This window comes from Brassica napus (genome assembly GCF_020379485.1).
Source record: "Brassica napus cultivar Da-Ae chromosome C6 unlocalized genomic scaffold, Da-Ae chrC06_Random_9, whole genome shotgun sequence".
Classification (NCBI taxonomy): Eukaryota; Viridiplantae; Streptophyta; class Magnoliopsida; order Brassicales; family Brassicaceae; genus Brassica; species Brassica napus.
This window is the reverse complement of record NW_026014318.1, coordinates 11,050-27,099: the sequence shown is the minus strand read 5'-3', so window position 1 is coordinate 27,099 and position 16,050 is coordinate 11,050. Positions and strand designations below refer to the sequence as shown.

Below are 16,050 nucleotides of genomic sequence, written 5' to 3'. Positions count from 1 at the left end.
GGGGGAAAAGCAAAAAACTATTTGGCCGCATGAAAAGCAGATCTATTTTTTCCCGGAAAAGGAAAAAAAAAAAACGAAAGGAAACAAACTAGTACTTTGGCCAAAGATCACAGATTGACATGTGCACAAAGTGTTGATCCGTAGAAATAAACAAAAAGCAACCATTTATGTTTCCATTTACCCTTAAAAAGAAAAAAAAAGAAAAAAGCCAGGTGCCACGGGGGAGAGCAAAATTGGAAGGCAAAAAAATTTTCCCGTTAACATTCAAAAGTATTCCAAAAAAGAAAAAAAGATTAAACTTCCGTTAAAGAAGCTTAATTTTTTAAAGGTATTTACCAATAAAAAAATTTGATAAATTACTTTTTTGCAAATTTGATTATAAATTCTAATAGGTGTTTTGTTGGTGGACCAACCTATCTAATTTTCCATTTTAAAAGCGTAAGGGTTTTAGGAAAAAGTTGTTTTTAAGGGTGTTAAAATAAATGGACCCCCCTAAAACTTGGTAATTTACATTCTTTCTTAAATAAACCTCATTTTCCTCCCTTATTTACTTTTTTCTGGGCATTCCCCATATTTTTAAGATCTTGTAAACAATGTTTTTTTTTTATTTGCAAAGGGGACAACAAATTTTAGCCGGCGGTGAGACATTTTAAGGACTTTGGATAAAAACTTTCTTTTGTATTGGGGGGGGACAAACCAAACAATCCTGAAAAAAAATTAAGTGGTAAAAGGGGGAGCAACTTTATTTCTCCATTTTTTCTGCAAAGGGGCCCTATGTTTGGTCCCCGGTTGTAATTTCTGGGACAAAAAGGGCCTGCATTTTCTTTCAGTTCGCTTTCGTTAAAGCTCCCATCCTGATAAATTGTTTCGTAACTTTTTTCCCAGACCCAGCCGTAAAAGATCCTTTTGAAAAAATTTCCAATCCCTTCCAAAAACTTCCTTTTAATCTTCATAAAACCAGCGCGGGGGAACCTCTTCCCAATTTTGATTTCATTCCTCAACTAATTTCCCAATTACCATTCCTTATCATTTTTTGAGGGGACCCCCCCCCCTCCAACATTTCCCCACCCCTACCAATTTGTGTTTCCCTCCATATTTGAAAAAAAGAGTTGTGGGTTTACATTTTTTCATACCCTAAAAAGGAAAACCAATAGCCATATTCAAAACCCAATTTTTACCCAAATCTTTTCTAAAAGGTCGTAAGTTTACCTTAGTAGGTGAGGGTTCACGTTTGGTCGGGGGCCAAAAAAAAAACATTGGAGGTAACCAACTTCCCTTCGAAAAGTCTTTTTTGGCCATTTTCCGGTGATTTTCTAATTTTTTTTTCCTTTTCCTCATCAACAAGTAAAAAGTCTTTGTCCTCTCCAAATTTCTCATCCGTAATTTTTTTTTTTTTTTATCCCACCCCCCCCTCCTTCCACATGTTGTTTCCCTTCACTTACCTTCCATAGGACAGGGGTATTTTCTTTTCCCCCATTCCTCTTAAGGGGGGACTTTTTTCCCCCTCGTGGCGAATGCTTCGGGGCGTACACTTTTTTCGAAAAATTTCTTTTTCATTCTCAGATTGGCCCTTTCTTTTGATTTCCCAGTCGTAGAGGGGAAGAGGTAAAAAAAGATCCCCCGACATTTCAAACCACACCCCCCTTCCTCCCAACCTTTTGGTGTGAGACCCGGGTTTGGAAATTATGGTCTTTTGTTTTTCCCCATGATTCAGTAATCCCCCCCCTTTCTCCCAATTTCGTGTTCTTGAGTCCTTTCATAACACTTCTTTCCTTTAACCTTTTTCCCCTTGAAGTAAAACCTTTTGGGATCAACCCTTTTCTTTTCTTTCTTTTTCCCCCAACCCCCCTTCTTGAATTTGTTCCTCACCTTTTGTTTCCCCCCCACCCGAATTTTCCCCCCTTTGTAAAAACTTCTTTGCTCGATCCTCGGTTCGATTCGCTTTACTCCCCCATCTTCTAATTTTCTTCCTTCCTCTTTAAGCAAACCTCTTCGGATTTCAAGGGGCAATACTCCCAAAGCCCTTGCAAAAAAAGGACTAGGGAACCAGGGAGCGAAGCAATATCCCCAAACAGTTTATCATACTTGAGAGTTGCAAGTACCTCAACCGTTGTATCAAAAACACAAATTCCTGCGCCCCATCAAAACAAGTACCCGCATTTTTACCATCATAAAGATCCACATCTGTGGTTTCACCAATCGCATCACCAATGCTATGAAAAGTAGAGGTTGACCAGAATTATGTGGGGACGTCTACGATCTTGATCCAAAATGGGATCACCGAAGGAAAATCTCTCGCCATCCTTAGTTACCATCGGTCCAAGGCTATCATCCAAAAGTCGAAATGATATGGTTGTCGAAGTGGAATTGAAACTTTCCCAATCCCAAATCTGTGCCTGCTACCCTCTCCTCCACTTTCCATATCTTTGGTAGCATCACCAGCAAGGACGAGATATCTTGCTTCCTTGGATTCATACTCCTTCCGATCAAGGTTTTGGAATAACTCTTAATGAGGTCAGAGTTATCGAAATGTGGAACAGAAATCTTCAGCCTCTTTCGGTTGCCTCCACCAATTTTCCCATCACCATTCGCTCCAACCAGTTGACCCTGAGACATGATCACCGGCACCAGAAACAGAGAAGTAAGAGTGTTTAGTTTCTGTGTTACAAAACTGAAAGTTGTGTCTGTAAACGAAGAAGCCTTGCTCCTTTTATAGTTACTAAGAACGCTTTAAGAAAATCCTAGCACATTAATACCAGATCCTTCCAACATGTTTCGCACAATCGCACAACATGTATCCATACAATCCCGTGAACCATCTATAGAAACCGTATCCAGAGACCAAGCCATAATATTGCATAATATTGACTTTTCCCCAAGCCATTATCAGAGATTTCGTTTTAAAGAGTGTAGATCTCGTAATTGATCTTCAGGAATCCTCTTCCGATCTGCAGGTCTTGTCCACGATGCCTCTATGTTAACTTCATCCCGATCTCCAATCGAAAACCCCGTCTTCAAAATCTCGTTAGATCTCAAATTGATATTTTGAACATATCAATCTCCATCAAATCCCTCATACTTTTCAATTCGACTGAATCTCGTACGATTCACGCGAAACTCCCGAGCCCCCGGTTCCCATTCATGGCTGGCCATCGATACCCTTGGCCTTGAATGCTATCGCCATCGCCAATCGCCAGAGGATTTTTTTTTTTTTTTACATTCTATTCTATTCTTTTCTTTATTAACTCAGATATTAATATTCTTACGATTATACTCATATATATATATTAGGTTTAGGTCATAACCGGTAATTTATAAAGCGTATGCTTCAATTAAATTATTAAACCGAAAATTTAATGCATTATGTTTGTTTTGTCTTTCTAAACCTGAATTTTCATTTTATTATCTATGTTTTTGAAGGTTTCTTATGTTGTCTATTAATTAAATATTTAAAAGATTTTGTTAAATGAAAAACAAAATATTCATTTATACTATAAATAAAAAATAATTAATTTAATTTATTAAATGTTTGCTTTAATGAAAAATATAATATATATTTATGCTGTAATAAAAAAATATGAAAATATTTTATTCAAATTTCATTCAAAGAAAATATAGGAATATTTATTTCATTTTTTCTTAGAATAGTTCAAATAATTCAAATATGTATACAAAATTTCATTTAAATAATTTTCTAAGAGATGGTCCAACTTAAAAAAAAAAATCACTTATGAAATGAAGTTGTGACTTCTATTTTAATATATTAGATTATAAATATTATTTAAAGAAAATTTACTAACAAATTATACTTTGTAATTATATTTTGTTTTGATTTTTGGCGAAACTAAAGGCGATCGGGGTTACGGCGGATCTCAATGGCTCCGGAGCAGGATCTAGATCTCCGATGGGGGATCGAGGTCATCTACTGCCTCCGGCGATGGGGATTCAAGGTTCGGAGGTTGTGATTACGAAAGAGGGTGACCAAGGTTCGGTGATTAGAAACTCGGTGACGGTGGGAAAAGGAGAATCTTTGGGATCGGAGATGAAGAAACAAAATCTATCAGCGCCTTCGACAGAAACGTTGGAAGGTAGTCAGTCTATTCCGATTAACTCGGATCTGAAAACGGGGGAGTGGATTAACGCGGTTAAAGGGAAGAATATTTTGAAGAAATATGAGATGAAAATTCAAATGGAAGATGGTGTGGGATCTGTGAGTGTGCCGGATGAAGTTTTCAAGGATGCTGCTCCTTTGTGGGAAGATTTTCTAATTGGAAGATTTTTGGATAAAGCTCCGCATATAGGCAAGGTTCATGCGATTGTCAATAAGATTTGGGCGCAAAGTGACAAGTCGCAGATGATTGATGTTTACGTGATTAACTCCACAACAATGAAGTTCAAAGTGAGTAATCCAGTCACGAGGAACATGATTGTACGAAGAGCAATGTGGAACATTGCTGAAGTTCCAGTTATCATGGCGAAATGGTCTCCATTAATAGAAGATATTGAGCAGGAAACACATTCAATACCTCTCTGGGTCCACTTGAAGAATGTACCAATGGATATGTTCTCCTGGAAGGGCTTAAGTTTTGTGACAAGTCCGGTTGGTATACCTGCGAGATTACATCCGGAAACTGAGCAATGCATATATCTGAAGATTGCTAAGGTGTTTGTCAAAGCTGATTTGTCGAAAGAGTTACCAAAATCAATGAACTTCACATTTCAGGGGAATAAAACTCGGGTGGAATATACTTATCTGTGGCTCCCATCAAAATGTACTCATTGTGGCAAATGGAGACATCTTATGCGAGCTTTTAGGAAGGAAGAAGGAAGAGAGTGAAGTTGAAATGGAGATTAAGGTTCAGGAGGTTGGTAATGTGAAGGAGAAATGTGCAGAGGTGGTGGAATCGAAAGAAGTTGAAGCTGCTGGGTCGGAAACTATTCTTGATGCTGATGCAGAGGATAAGATGGACATGACAACTAGCAAAAATGGGAATATTATGGAGGTTCTAGAGAAGACGATAGTAGAAAGTAATAAGGGAAGTGAAGGAGAAAAAATTTGGATGGATGTATCGCCGGGAAAGCTAGTCGTACCCCTGCAGTAACAAATAAACTAAAGTTTTGTCAGGTATCAATCCTTTCTAAATCAAGATTTTCAGTACTGAGTTTGGATGAAGAAGAGGGAGAAATAAATAGAATAATAATGAAGTAGAGGAGGTTAACAAGGAGGTTTTGGAGGAAGTTAATGCGGAGGAGCGAAGCGAGGAGCAAAGTGATAAGGAGCATTTGGAAAAGGAGTCAATGAGAGAAGATGAAGTGGTTAGGAGACAGTTCTTGCCAAGAGGATACAAGGCTAAACATAAATTCCTTTCAGATGTGTCTGTTCAGAGAGTGCGGGATGATGGCCCGTGTGATCCAAATAAGAAGAAGAAAACCCCGCGACGCAAGATGACTGGGTTCTTCTGGAACATGCGCAGCTTTAATAAACCATCAAAACATGAAGTAGTCCGCGAATGGGTCAGGAATCAGTCTTTACAGTTTGGAAGCTTGATAGAAACTAGAGTGAAGGAAAGGAAGGCATGAAATATTATGAATTCAGTTTTTCAGAATTGGTCTCACATGAATTGGTCTCACATGGCTAACTATGAGCATCATCATCTTGGGCGTATATGGGTTGTTTGGGGGCCATCAGTAAGGATGACACCAGTGTTTAAAAGTAGTCAGTTAATTACTTGTTCAGTTCTGTTAGAAGGGATGGAGGAGGAGATGTTTTGTTCTTCTGTGTACGCTTTGAGCACAATGGAAGAAAGGAAGGTTTTGTGGGAGGACTTGCGAAATCATAAAGATTCACCAATGTTTAAGAGGAAGTAGTGGCTAATTTTTGGAGACTTCAATGAGATTTTGGCTGGCGAAGAGCATTCAAGTTATGAAAATAGCCCTAATGTTACTACAGGGATGAGAGATTTTCAGGAGCTTACTCGATATTGTGCTTTAACAGATATGGGATCTCATGGGCCTATGTTTACATGGTGTAACAAGAGGGAGGGAGATTTAATTTGTAAGAAGCTGGATTGGGTTCTAATCAATGATGTTGCTCTTCATGGTCTGGGGAGGGCATATAGTGTTTTTGAACCGGGTGGATGTTCTGATCACCTCAGGTGCAGGATACATTTTGATATTGAGAACAAGCAGAAGAAAAGGAAACCGTTTAAATTTACAAATGTGATAGCAATGGATGAATTTTTGCCGACAGTTGAAGAGTATTGGAGAGAAACTGATCAACTTTTTCATTCAACCTCAGCCTTATACAGACTTGGGAAGAAACTTAAAGGTCTTAAGCCGGCGTTGAGGTCTCTTAGTAAAGATAAACTGGGGCAGCTTCATAAGCAGACGAAGGAGGCGCTATTACTTCTTTGTGATAGGCATGGAGAAACCTTAATGAATCCGAGTTCAGAAGCTATGAGGAGAGAGTGTGAAGCATTGGAGAAATGGCAGAAACTTGCAGATATAGAAGAGGAGGTCTTTAAGCAGAAGTCAAAAATGCACTGGTTGGAGGCTGGTGACAGGAATAATAAGTTTTTTCACAATGCAGCAAAAATTAGAGAGGTGATGAATGCCATCAGAGAAGTAGTTTGTCCTGATGGTAGTATAGTTACAACGGAGGAAGACATTAAAAAAGAAGCTGAGAGGTTCTTCGCAGAAATGCTCACTCATAGGCCGCTTGATTATGAAATGCCTAATGTGGAGAGCCTACAAGATCTCCTTCAGTTTCGTTGCAGTGAAGAGGATTGTGAAAATTTAATCAGAGACGTTTCAGCTGAGGAAGTGAAGGAGGTGATATTCAAAATGCCATCAAATAAATCGCCGGGACCGGATGGTTACACAGTTGAATTCTTCAAAGCAGCTTGGCCAATAATTGGGAATGATGTGGTTGTAGCAGTTCAATCATTCTTCATCAAAGGCTTTCTTCCCAAAGGTATCAATTCTACTATCCTGGCTCTGATACCTAAGAAAGATATAGCTAGGGAAATGAAGGATTATCGGCCAATATCTTGCTGTAATGTGTTATATAAGGTGATATCTAAGCTCCTAGCCAACCGTCTCAAAGATATAATGCCTACTTTCATCTCATCTAATCAGTCAGCATTTGTTAAGGACCGGTTGTTGATGGAGACCCTATTATTAGCTACTGAATTAGTAAAAGATTATCACAAGAGTGAGATCTCTCCAAGGTGCGCTATGAAGATCGATATATATAAGGCTTTCGATTTGGTGCAGTGGCATTTTCTCTTAGCAACACTCAAAGCTTTGGTTTTCCAGCTAAATACATTCACTGGATCAATCTCTGTGTTTCGACTGCTTCATTCTCTGTTCATGTTAACGGAGAACTTGCCGGTTATTTCAACAGCGCCAGAGGCTTGCGACAGGGTTGTGCTCTATCTCCATCGCTATTTGTTATCTGCATGAATGTTCTCTCTAAGTTGTTAGATAAAGCGGCTGCTGACAGACTAGTGGGATATCACTCGAGATGTAAAAATGCTCTTCTGACTCATTTATGCTTCGCAGATGATATAATGGTTTTCACGGATGGGCAGAAGAGATCGGTTGAAGGGATTCTCAAGGTGTTTGAGAAGTTTGAGAAGCTCTCTGGATTAAAAATCAGCTTGGAAAAATCGACATTATATATGGCTGGGATTTCCGCAAATAATCAGAATGCTATACTTGAGAACTTTCCATTTGAAGCGGGTCAGCTTCCAGTTCGTTACCTTGGTTTACCTTTGCTCACCAAGAAAATGACAGTAGCAGATTACCTGTCGTTGATGGAGAAGGTTAGGACAAGAATGTGCGATTGGAATGGGAGGTTTTATCGTATGTGGGGAGGCTGCAGTTAATAAAATCTGTCATCATGAGTTTGACAAACTTCTCGCTCTCAGCGTTTAGGCTTCCTCGACAATGTCTAAGTGGGATAGAGAAACTTTGTGCTGGGTTCTTGTGGTCGGGGCCTGGGTTAAATATGAAGAAATCAAAAGTGGGATGGGCAGAAGTTTGTAAAAAGAAAGAAGAAGGCGGGCTGGGGCTGAAAATCTTAACATAGGTGAATGAGGTTTCTTGTCTCAAACTAGTTTGGAGAATTCTTTCTGGTCAGAATTCATTATGGGTGAAATGGGTTCAGCAGTATCTGATCCGGAAAGGATCCTTTTGGTCTATTAAGGAAACCACCACAGTTGGCTCTTGGATGTGGAAGAAAATCCTTAAGACTAGAGACTCTGCCAGAAGGTTTCATCGAATGGAAGTAAAAAATGGCGAGACTACTTCTTTTTGGTATGATCAGGTGCAATATGGGGCGTCTGAGAGATTTGTTGGGAGCAAGAGGGTTTATGGATTTGGGCATTCCTGGAAATTCAACAGTTGCTGAAGCTATACAAAAACACAGAAGAAGAAGACATCGTGTAGTGATTCTGAATAGAGTTGAGGAGGAGATTGAAAAGATAAAATCTGCAAATAATGGTGCATAGGACTTGCAGTTTGGAGAAACAAAGCAGAGATTTATAAAGCTATGTTCTCCTCCAAAAATACTTGGCTGTTGATCCGCAAAGAATACATTTTGCAAAGATGGAGTAAATATATATGGTTCAAACATGCCACGCCGAAATATTCGTTTCATATGTGGATTGCGACGTTGCACAGATTGTCGACATGTGACAGGATGTTGAGATGGAATCCTGCTATAGATCCAACTTGTGTATTGTGTAAACAGGAAGTGGAGACAAGAAATCATCTGTTCTTTTCTTGTGCTTACTCGAGCCAAATATGGGGAACGCTCATGAGGGGTTTGCTTTGTTCGGGATATACCGAGAGATGGGATGATATTGTTGAGCTTATGCTTGCACAAGGTCAGGATCGGGTCAGGCTCTTCTTGATAAGATATACATTTCAAGCAGCAGCTCACTCGATATGGAGAGAGAGGAACTACAGACGGCATGGAGGGAAGCAGCTTCCTCATGTTCTGCTGGCTAAAATCATTGATAAAAATGTGAGGAACAAACTGTCCACAATTCGGGGCCAAGGAGATCAAAAGATGGAGAAAGGGATGAGAATGTGGTTTGGTACAAGATAGCAAAATTTAAGCAGTAGTTGTGGTTATTTGTCTTTCAGCCTTTTGATGCATTTCATGTAAAAACGTTTTTTGGATGAATACAATTTAACATTTATTCAAAAAAAAAAAAAATTTATATTTTGTTTATATATTACTATTGAATAAAATTTATAATTACTTGAAAATATCATTTATAAAATATAGAATGTAGTATCAAACATCTTCTTATTTCTTTCTTTCCAGTTTCTCTATCGACACAAATCCATAAACTATATTTATTTACGTTGAATAATATCAACAAATATATCATCACACAATAGCTTACAACAAACATATCATCATACCATCATCCCGAGTGGCATGATCTCTTTATTTTGAAAGAAAATTTTGAGAATCACATTTATAGTGAGGAATCACGAAAATATATTTTCATCCAAATATTTTTGGATCCATGTGTTTTATCCTTCTGGAAATCTTCAATGACGTGGAGGGGGTGGAGGTGTACGACGTCGAGGAGGAATTCATTTCACTCATATATATTATTGATAAAATTAAATTTCAATTTCAATATCTTAGATTTTTAATTGACTAATGAATAACCCAAGTTAATTTTCTTGATTGTTCACCTACGAATAGCAAGCCCGGTGGTGGTCCGAGGAGACTTAGTTTGCCATTTTTGACCTTTATTTTATTTTTTATTCATGGAGGCATTTTTTTTATTCACGTGTTTCTCTGATCGTGAAGGCATAGCCTACCATAACGATCAGTCGCGGAAGGCGTCGCCTATCATTCCGAAAATAAACGGAGAAGGCCTAGCCTTTCACTCCGGAACAATAATAAATTTAAAAAAATTAAGTATATTGAAACACATAAATTTAAACATTACCTCAACTGGTTTAAGAATTTTCGGATTGATAAACTCAATTGGTCAGAGCATCGTGCTGATAACGTGTTGTATAATAAGGATCAGATGTTGTTTATTTTCTTTATATATAAATATATGTTGATCGATGGAGAGAGAGGGATATGAGATATTGACTTGTCTAAGAAATATATGTATTACAAAAAGAGAGTCAAAAGACTTGTTTTTCATCATTTCATTCATCACGTACAAGTTCTTTATATAGGAGATATAAGTCGGTGTGATTAGACCGACTTAGACAAGAAGACAAAACATAATACGATAAGCATTATCTCTTTCTGAACTTATCACTTTCCTAATAGATAATTAATATTTAACAACCAGATCTTTATGAATGTCTTAAATAGTACAAAATATTGTATATCATTCACCAGTAATACATTTCAAAAATAGTAATTGTTATTGTGGCAAATGCCAATTTTTTCTTACAAGCAACTGATAAGAAAGTTTGCTGGGTATCAAACTCTAGAAATCCCAAATGGTGGTTGACGAAGACAAATACAAAGAAATGCAAATGGTGTATTGTAAGGACATTGCATCTGTCAACTATCTAATAATAAATTGGGAAACGAATATTGCTGACAAGATACATGTTAAGGGAAATTATCAAGATTAAAGAAAACAAAACTACTAGTGATAATTGTGCACCCTATAGTTTTTATATTCTAATTGCAATTATTTTAATCGATAGAAAAACGTTTTAAATGTTACAAATTGACTTCTGGGTTCGAGGTTTCCAATGGAATTAAATATTTTTTAAAAAATTTACATGCATTGAAATTTGAAAATAAAAAATCTAACCAGTATTTGATTTTTAATTGCCTGTATGATGAAGATTTTCCAGGCATTATATGGAAGTTGTTTGAATTCGGAACAAATAGTTCAGCCATGCGATTTTTAAGGGCTCGCTTCGTTGATTGAATTCGGAACAAATCGTTCAGCCATGCGATTAACAAATGAAGCCTGAGAGGTTGAAGATAATCTGATTGAATATTTGCCACCAGGTATACACCACGAAACCGAAAAGCTGATACACAAACTTCGGCACTGAATCGAAGATCACAGACCGGGGAATCCCACCCTATTAAAGGAAAACACACACGCCAAATACGACGAGGAATAACGCCAATAACCGAATAAAGGATCGAGCAAGATCTATCACTAATGGAGATAGTGACAGCCCTCGATTTTCATCAGAAAACGGAAGATGAAGATGATGAAAACTCCAGTTCACCCAACATATCCCTCTGTTTCATATTAAGTGTTTTTGGGTCTGTGCACACGGACTAAGGAAACAATTAATTTTGTACATTTCCTATATAAAAACATAATTACCGATACACCTAACCATATTTCAACCAATAGAAAATAGATTACTGAATGAATAAAACTAATAAATTTTGCATTGAGAATCGAAAACAACACTTATTTTGTAGCGAAAAAATTTTCTACAACGACACTTTTTCAGAAACGGAGGGAGTAATGAAGAAGACATCATATACTAGCCAAATTGAAAGTAGAAAGTAAAATAAGCAGGAAAATAGTGAAATCCGGCGGCCTACGCCGCAGGGAACGGTGAAAAAAATTTAGATAACCGTCAATATAAAGAGTCGCCTTTATTGTCGCTCGGAGAGAAAAAATATTTTAAGTGACTTGAAAATATCATTTATATAATATAGAATGTCGTATCAAACATCTTCTCATTTCTTTTTTAAATTTTTCTTTTTTGCCACTTTCTCTATCGACACAATATCAACAAATATATCATCATACAATAGCTTAAAACTTACAACAACATATCATCATACCATCATCCCGAGTGGCATGATCTCTTTATTTTGAAAGAAAATTTCAGAATTACATTTATAGTGAGGAATTACGAAAATATATTTTCATCCAAATGTTTTGGGATCCATGTGTTTTTGCCTTTTGGAAACCTTCAATGCCGTGGAGGGGGTGGAGGTGTACGACGTCGGGGAGGAATTCTTATCGGACGCGGCTTACATAAGGACGGTGGGCATGGAGGGATGCGAAAGAGAAGGCTCCTTCCAACCGTCATCAGTTGATCGGGATGCTCTGTGCGTTCTACACCAAAACCACTTAACGAATTAATTACTACAACGCCAAGTTTTGTTAAAGTGGAATTTGTCTATCAATTCGCATAATCCCAACTTAAATAGATATATACTAGGTGATGACCTGGGCGCAGGGCGAATAAATTAAAATAATTATAAATTTTAAGATATAAATTGAAAAGGTAAAAGTAATAGTGACATGTACATATAGATTAAAAGAAGTAACGTTTGATGTACAGATTAATGGAAATAAAATGATCCAATTTGGGATAACGATAAGCTTATTATGGTCGATAAACAATAGTTGTTTTATTATTTATAAGTTATATCATCATATTTTATTATAATTATACGGGTTCTAGAGTACATAAAAGTTATAGAATAATAAAAGTAAACTGTAGTAAATAATATGAAAATGAAAAAAAAAGAACAAAAGAAGTAAATAATAAGAATTTTCTATCCAGTGGATTGATTAGAACTCAAAATTGTAAAAGAAGCCTATTATTGAACCTTAATATCCATTATCAGTCAAAATACATATAGTCTCTTTTTATTTATCTTTTGTTTCAAAAAGTTTGTTTTTTATTAAAAAGTTTCGAGAAGACACAAGATAAAGGGCTACGGTCCGTTAGTTGGATTCAATATCTCTACTAATCACCTGAGATATCTAGATTTGGTTAACTAAGCTCAATTCCAATATCTAAGAAGGTTAGAAGCTGAATCGAGTGACCCAAGTCTGAGGGAATTCAACTGATGAATTGTAAATAGACAAATGAGCTATCAACAGATCTCAATATTTAAAGAATTCCATATTAAAAATGATATTTGACTTCAAACTTAACCCGAAAAATTATATGAATTTCCAAATTTAATGTCTATCACCATTTATGTTAATTTCATAATACAAAAATCTTGTTGCAAAAAATAAGGAATTGAAAAAAAAATTAATATGTCATTCCATTTTGAATGTATTTAACAATCACTCAAGATTGCATTTAACTTTTTGTATACTTTTGATATACGGCATTTTTATTTTACAATATAGTCGAGTTTATATTGTCCATACACAATCATAAATGTCACATATCCCATAAAAATATAAAAAAATTAATCAAAATTAATATCATGTACCAAAGTTTTATAGAAGAACATAATTATGAATCATTTATATTTTCCAGACTCTAAAAGTGTCATGTATCATTTATGAATTGTAAAGAACATGATATTTAACTTTAAACTTAACCAGAAAGTATTATATAAATTTCAAAATTTAATGTCTGTCAGCATTTATGTTAATTTCGTAATCAAATAGTCTTGTTGCAAAAGTTAAGGGATTGGAAAAAAATTATTATAAAATTCATTTTGAATGTATTTTACAATCACTCAAGAACATGATTATTAGCAAGGTATTATCATTTAACATGATAATTAATTTCATATAACATTAATAAAATATGGATTTTTGTCTTATATATTGTCTTAGCCCTCAAATATAAAAAGGAAATTCCATGGCACACAACTTTCTTTTTGGTAAACCTAATTATGTAGTACAAAAGTTTTTAAATAATTACATTTACTATACTTTTTTAAATATGCATATCGTTTGAATATTATAAAACATGCTATATGATGAATACTTGTAAAAACCAATACAATATTTTGTCTCATCTATTTAACTATAATAATATCTCGACTATGACTTGGTCAAAGTTTTCATAAATTGGATTCTGTAAAAAAAGACTCACAAAAGATAATAAATACGAAAATATATCACGGATCAATAGTTTTGATGAATATAGGAAACTAATAATGATTACGCATTAACTTATTTGCTTAATTTGTGCAATCATAGGACTACACATTAAATCTTCACATGATTTTTCCTTTGTTAGTCAATAATGAAAAAGCTTATAATATATTATGTCAAGTTACAATCAAATGATTAATGTCAATTTTTGTAATTAGTCTAATAAACAAAGGTTTTTTGAATATATGGTGTGAGAGAGCTTGTGGTGATGTGTCACGTAGGAAATGACAATTTTGATAATAACACATGAACTCAAGGTTAGTTTTTTATAATGCTCCTCAAATAATAAGAAAGAGATTGTTTTATTCTGTCATCTATCACAATAAACTTCGGTCTGAACGAAACAAGACAGGAAACAAAACTACAATAGTTTATCTTCTGTTTATAAAAATTAATGTGATATAGTTAGTTGTGAACTAAAACCAAGCTAAATTAAAGAAAAAAAGTTCAAAACATTTCTAAATAGATCAAAATAATAGAAAATAGCTATGACTTTATTTAAAGACAAAAAGACTAACTAAGGTTGTGAAGCTGTCTTTTTCACCAAGGACTTTATCCATATGGGGAAACACAAGAACGAGAAGGAGGAAGAGAAGCATGTAAGACACTTTAGAAGATGTCATCTTAGTATTGTCTCTTAATTTACTGATGAGTGATGATCAATATGACCCATTGGTATGCATTTATATAAAATGAAGAGGTGAAAACTATTTATGGTTTGTGTGGTTTGTGCTAGAGTTGAAGCCATCGATGACTCAGATTTCACTTATGGGTCTTAGAAGTTTTGGTAGTTTTAGGCAAATTTTATTCTATTATATTAGCATCACTCATTTTCCAGGACGGCAGGATATTGGGTCTGATTGGTAAGGGCCGTAGCTTTAAAATTTTTGCTTGTAAAAAAAAATCTGTAGACTTTTTGATGTGGCTGTAGAATTTATTGCTGTAGAATTTTATGGAAAGCACTAAAAAATTGCTTTGGATATTTGGCTCTGCAGAGCACTTGTACAGCTGTAGGTTATTTAAAGAGCTGTGGTTTCAAAAAAAATTTAAAGCTTGATTGCTCTGAATTTGGTGCTTTGGAAATAAATAGAACTGTGGACAGCACCTACAACAACTACCAATCACCCCATTATCATTTCATTTTAGTGGTGGAGCAGATATTATAGATAAATTATAGATATTATTCCAGGATTTATCTTATTTCATTTCACTCATATATATTATAGATAAATTATTAAATTCCAATTTCAATATCTTATATTTTTAATTGACTAATGAATAACCCAAATTAATTTGCTTGACTATATAATACTACTGAATTTGTAAACTTAGATGTTAAAGATTAACACTCTTTCTTTGGTAATAATAGGGGGCAAGTGGTTTTCAAAAATAGTAATTGTTATTGTGGCAAATGCCAATTTTTCTTACAAGCAACTGATAAGAAAGTTTGCTGGGTATCAAACTCTAGAAATCCCAAATGGTGGTTGACGAAGACAAATACAAAAACAAAGAAAAATGGTGTATTGTAAGGACATTGCATCTGTCAACTATCTAATAATAAATTGGGAAACGAATATTGCTGACAAGATACATGTTAAGGGAAATTATCAAGATTAAAGAAAACAAAACTACTAGTGATAATTGTGCACCCTATAGTTTTATATTCTAATTGCAATATTTTAATCGATAGAAAAACGTTTAAATTTAAATGTACAAATTGACTTCTGGGTTCGAGGTTTCCAATGGAATTAAATATTTTTAAAAAAATTTACATGCATTGAAATTTGAAAATAAAAAATCTAACCAGTATTTGATTTTTAATTGCCTGTATGATGAAGATTTTCCAGGCATTATATGGAAGTTGTTTGAATTCGGAACAAATCGTTCAGCCATGCGATTTTTAAGGGCTCGCTTCGTTGATTGAATTCGGAACAAATCGTTCAGCCATGCGATTAACAAATGAAGCCTGAGAGGTTGAAGATAATCTGATTGAATATTTGCCACCAGGAATACACCACGAAACCCAAAAGCTGATACACAAACTTCGGCACTGAATCGAAGATCACAGACCGGGGAATCCCACCCTATTAAAGGGAAAACACACACGCCAAATACGACGAGGAATAACGCCAATAACCGAATAAAGGATCAA

General features: G+C 35.3%; 2 protein-coding genes across 2 annotated transcripts; one reads left to right on the top strand and one right to left on the bottom strand.

Moving 5' to 3' along the window:
- Nucleotides 1-2,166: 2,166 nt before the first annotated feature.
- On the bottom strand, nucleotides 2,167-3,259 carry LOC125594962. The gene is made up of 2 exons (XM_048770945.1): nucleotides 2,757-3,259; nucleotides 2,167-2,607 (listed from the first exon to the last, which is right to left on the bottom strand). The coding sequence occupies exons 1-2, from the start codon at nucleotides 2,817-2,819 to the stop codon at nucleotides 2,329-2,331; spliced, it is 342 nt and encodes a 113-aa protein (XP_048626902.1). The 5' UTR covers nucleotides 2,820-3,259; the 3' UTR covers nucleotides 2,167-2,328.
- Nucleotides 3,260-3,862: 603 nt separating this feature from the next.
- LOC125594958 lies at nucleotides 3,863-4,837 on the top strand. Its single transcript, XM_048770944.1, has one exon. The coding sequence runs from the start codon at nucleotides 3,905-3,907 to the stop codon at nucleotides 4,835-4,837; it is 933 nt and encodes a 310-aa protein (XP_048626901.1). The 5' UTR covers nucleotides 3,863-3,904.
- Nucleotides 4,838-16,050: the final 11,213 nt, after the last annotated feature.

Excerpts from the sequence above, each read along its gene's own strand:
- LOC125594962 (XM_048770945.1), bottom strand. The coding sequence starts at position 2,819 with ATGGTTCACGGGATTGTATGGATACATGTTGTGCGATTGTGCGAAACA. Across the intron at positions 2,608-2,756 it reads AAACATGTTGGAAGGATCTG|GGTCAACTGGTTGGAGCGAA; the intron begins GTATTAATGTGC and ends ATCATGTCTCAG.
- LOC125594958 (XM_048770944.1), top strand. The coding sequence starts at position 3,905 with ATGGGGGATCGAGGTCATCTACTGCCTCCGGCGATGGGGATTCAAGGT.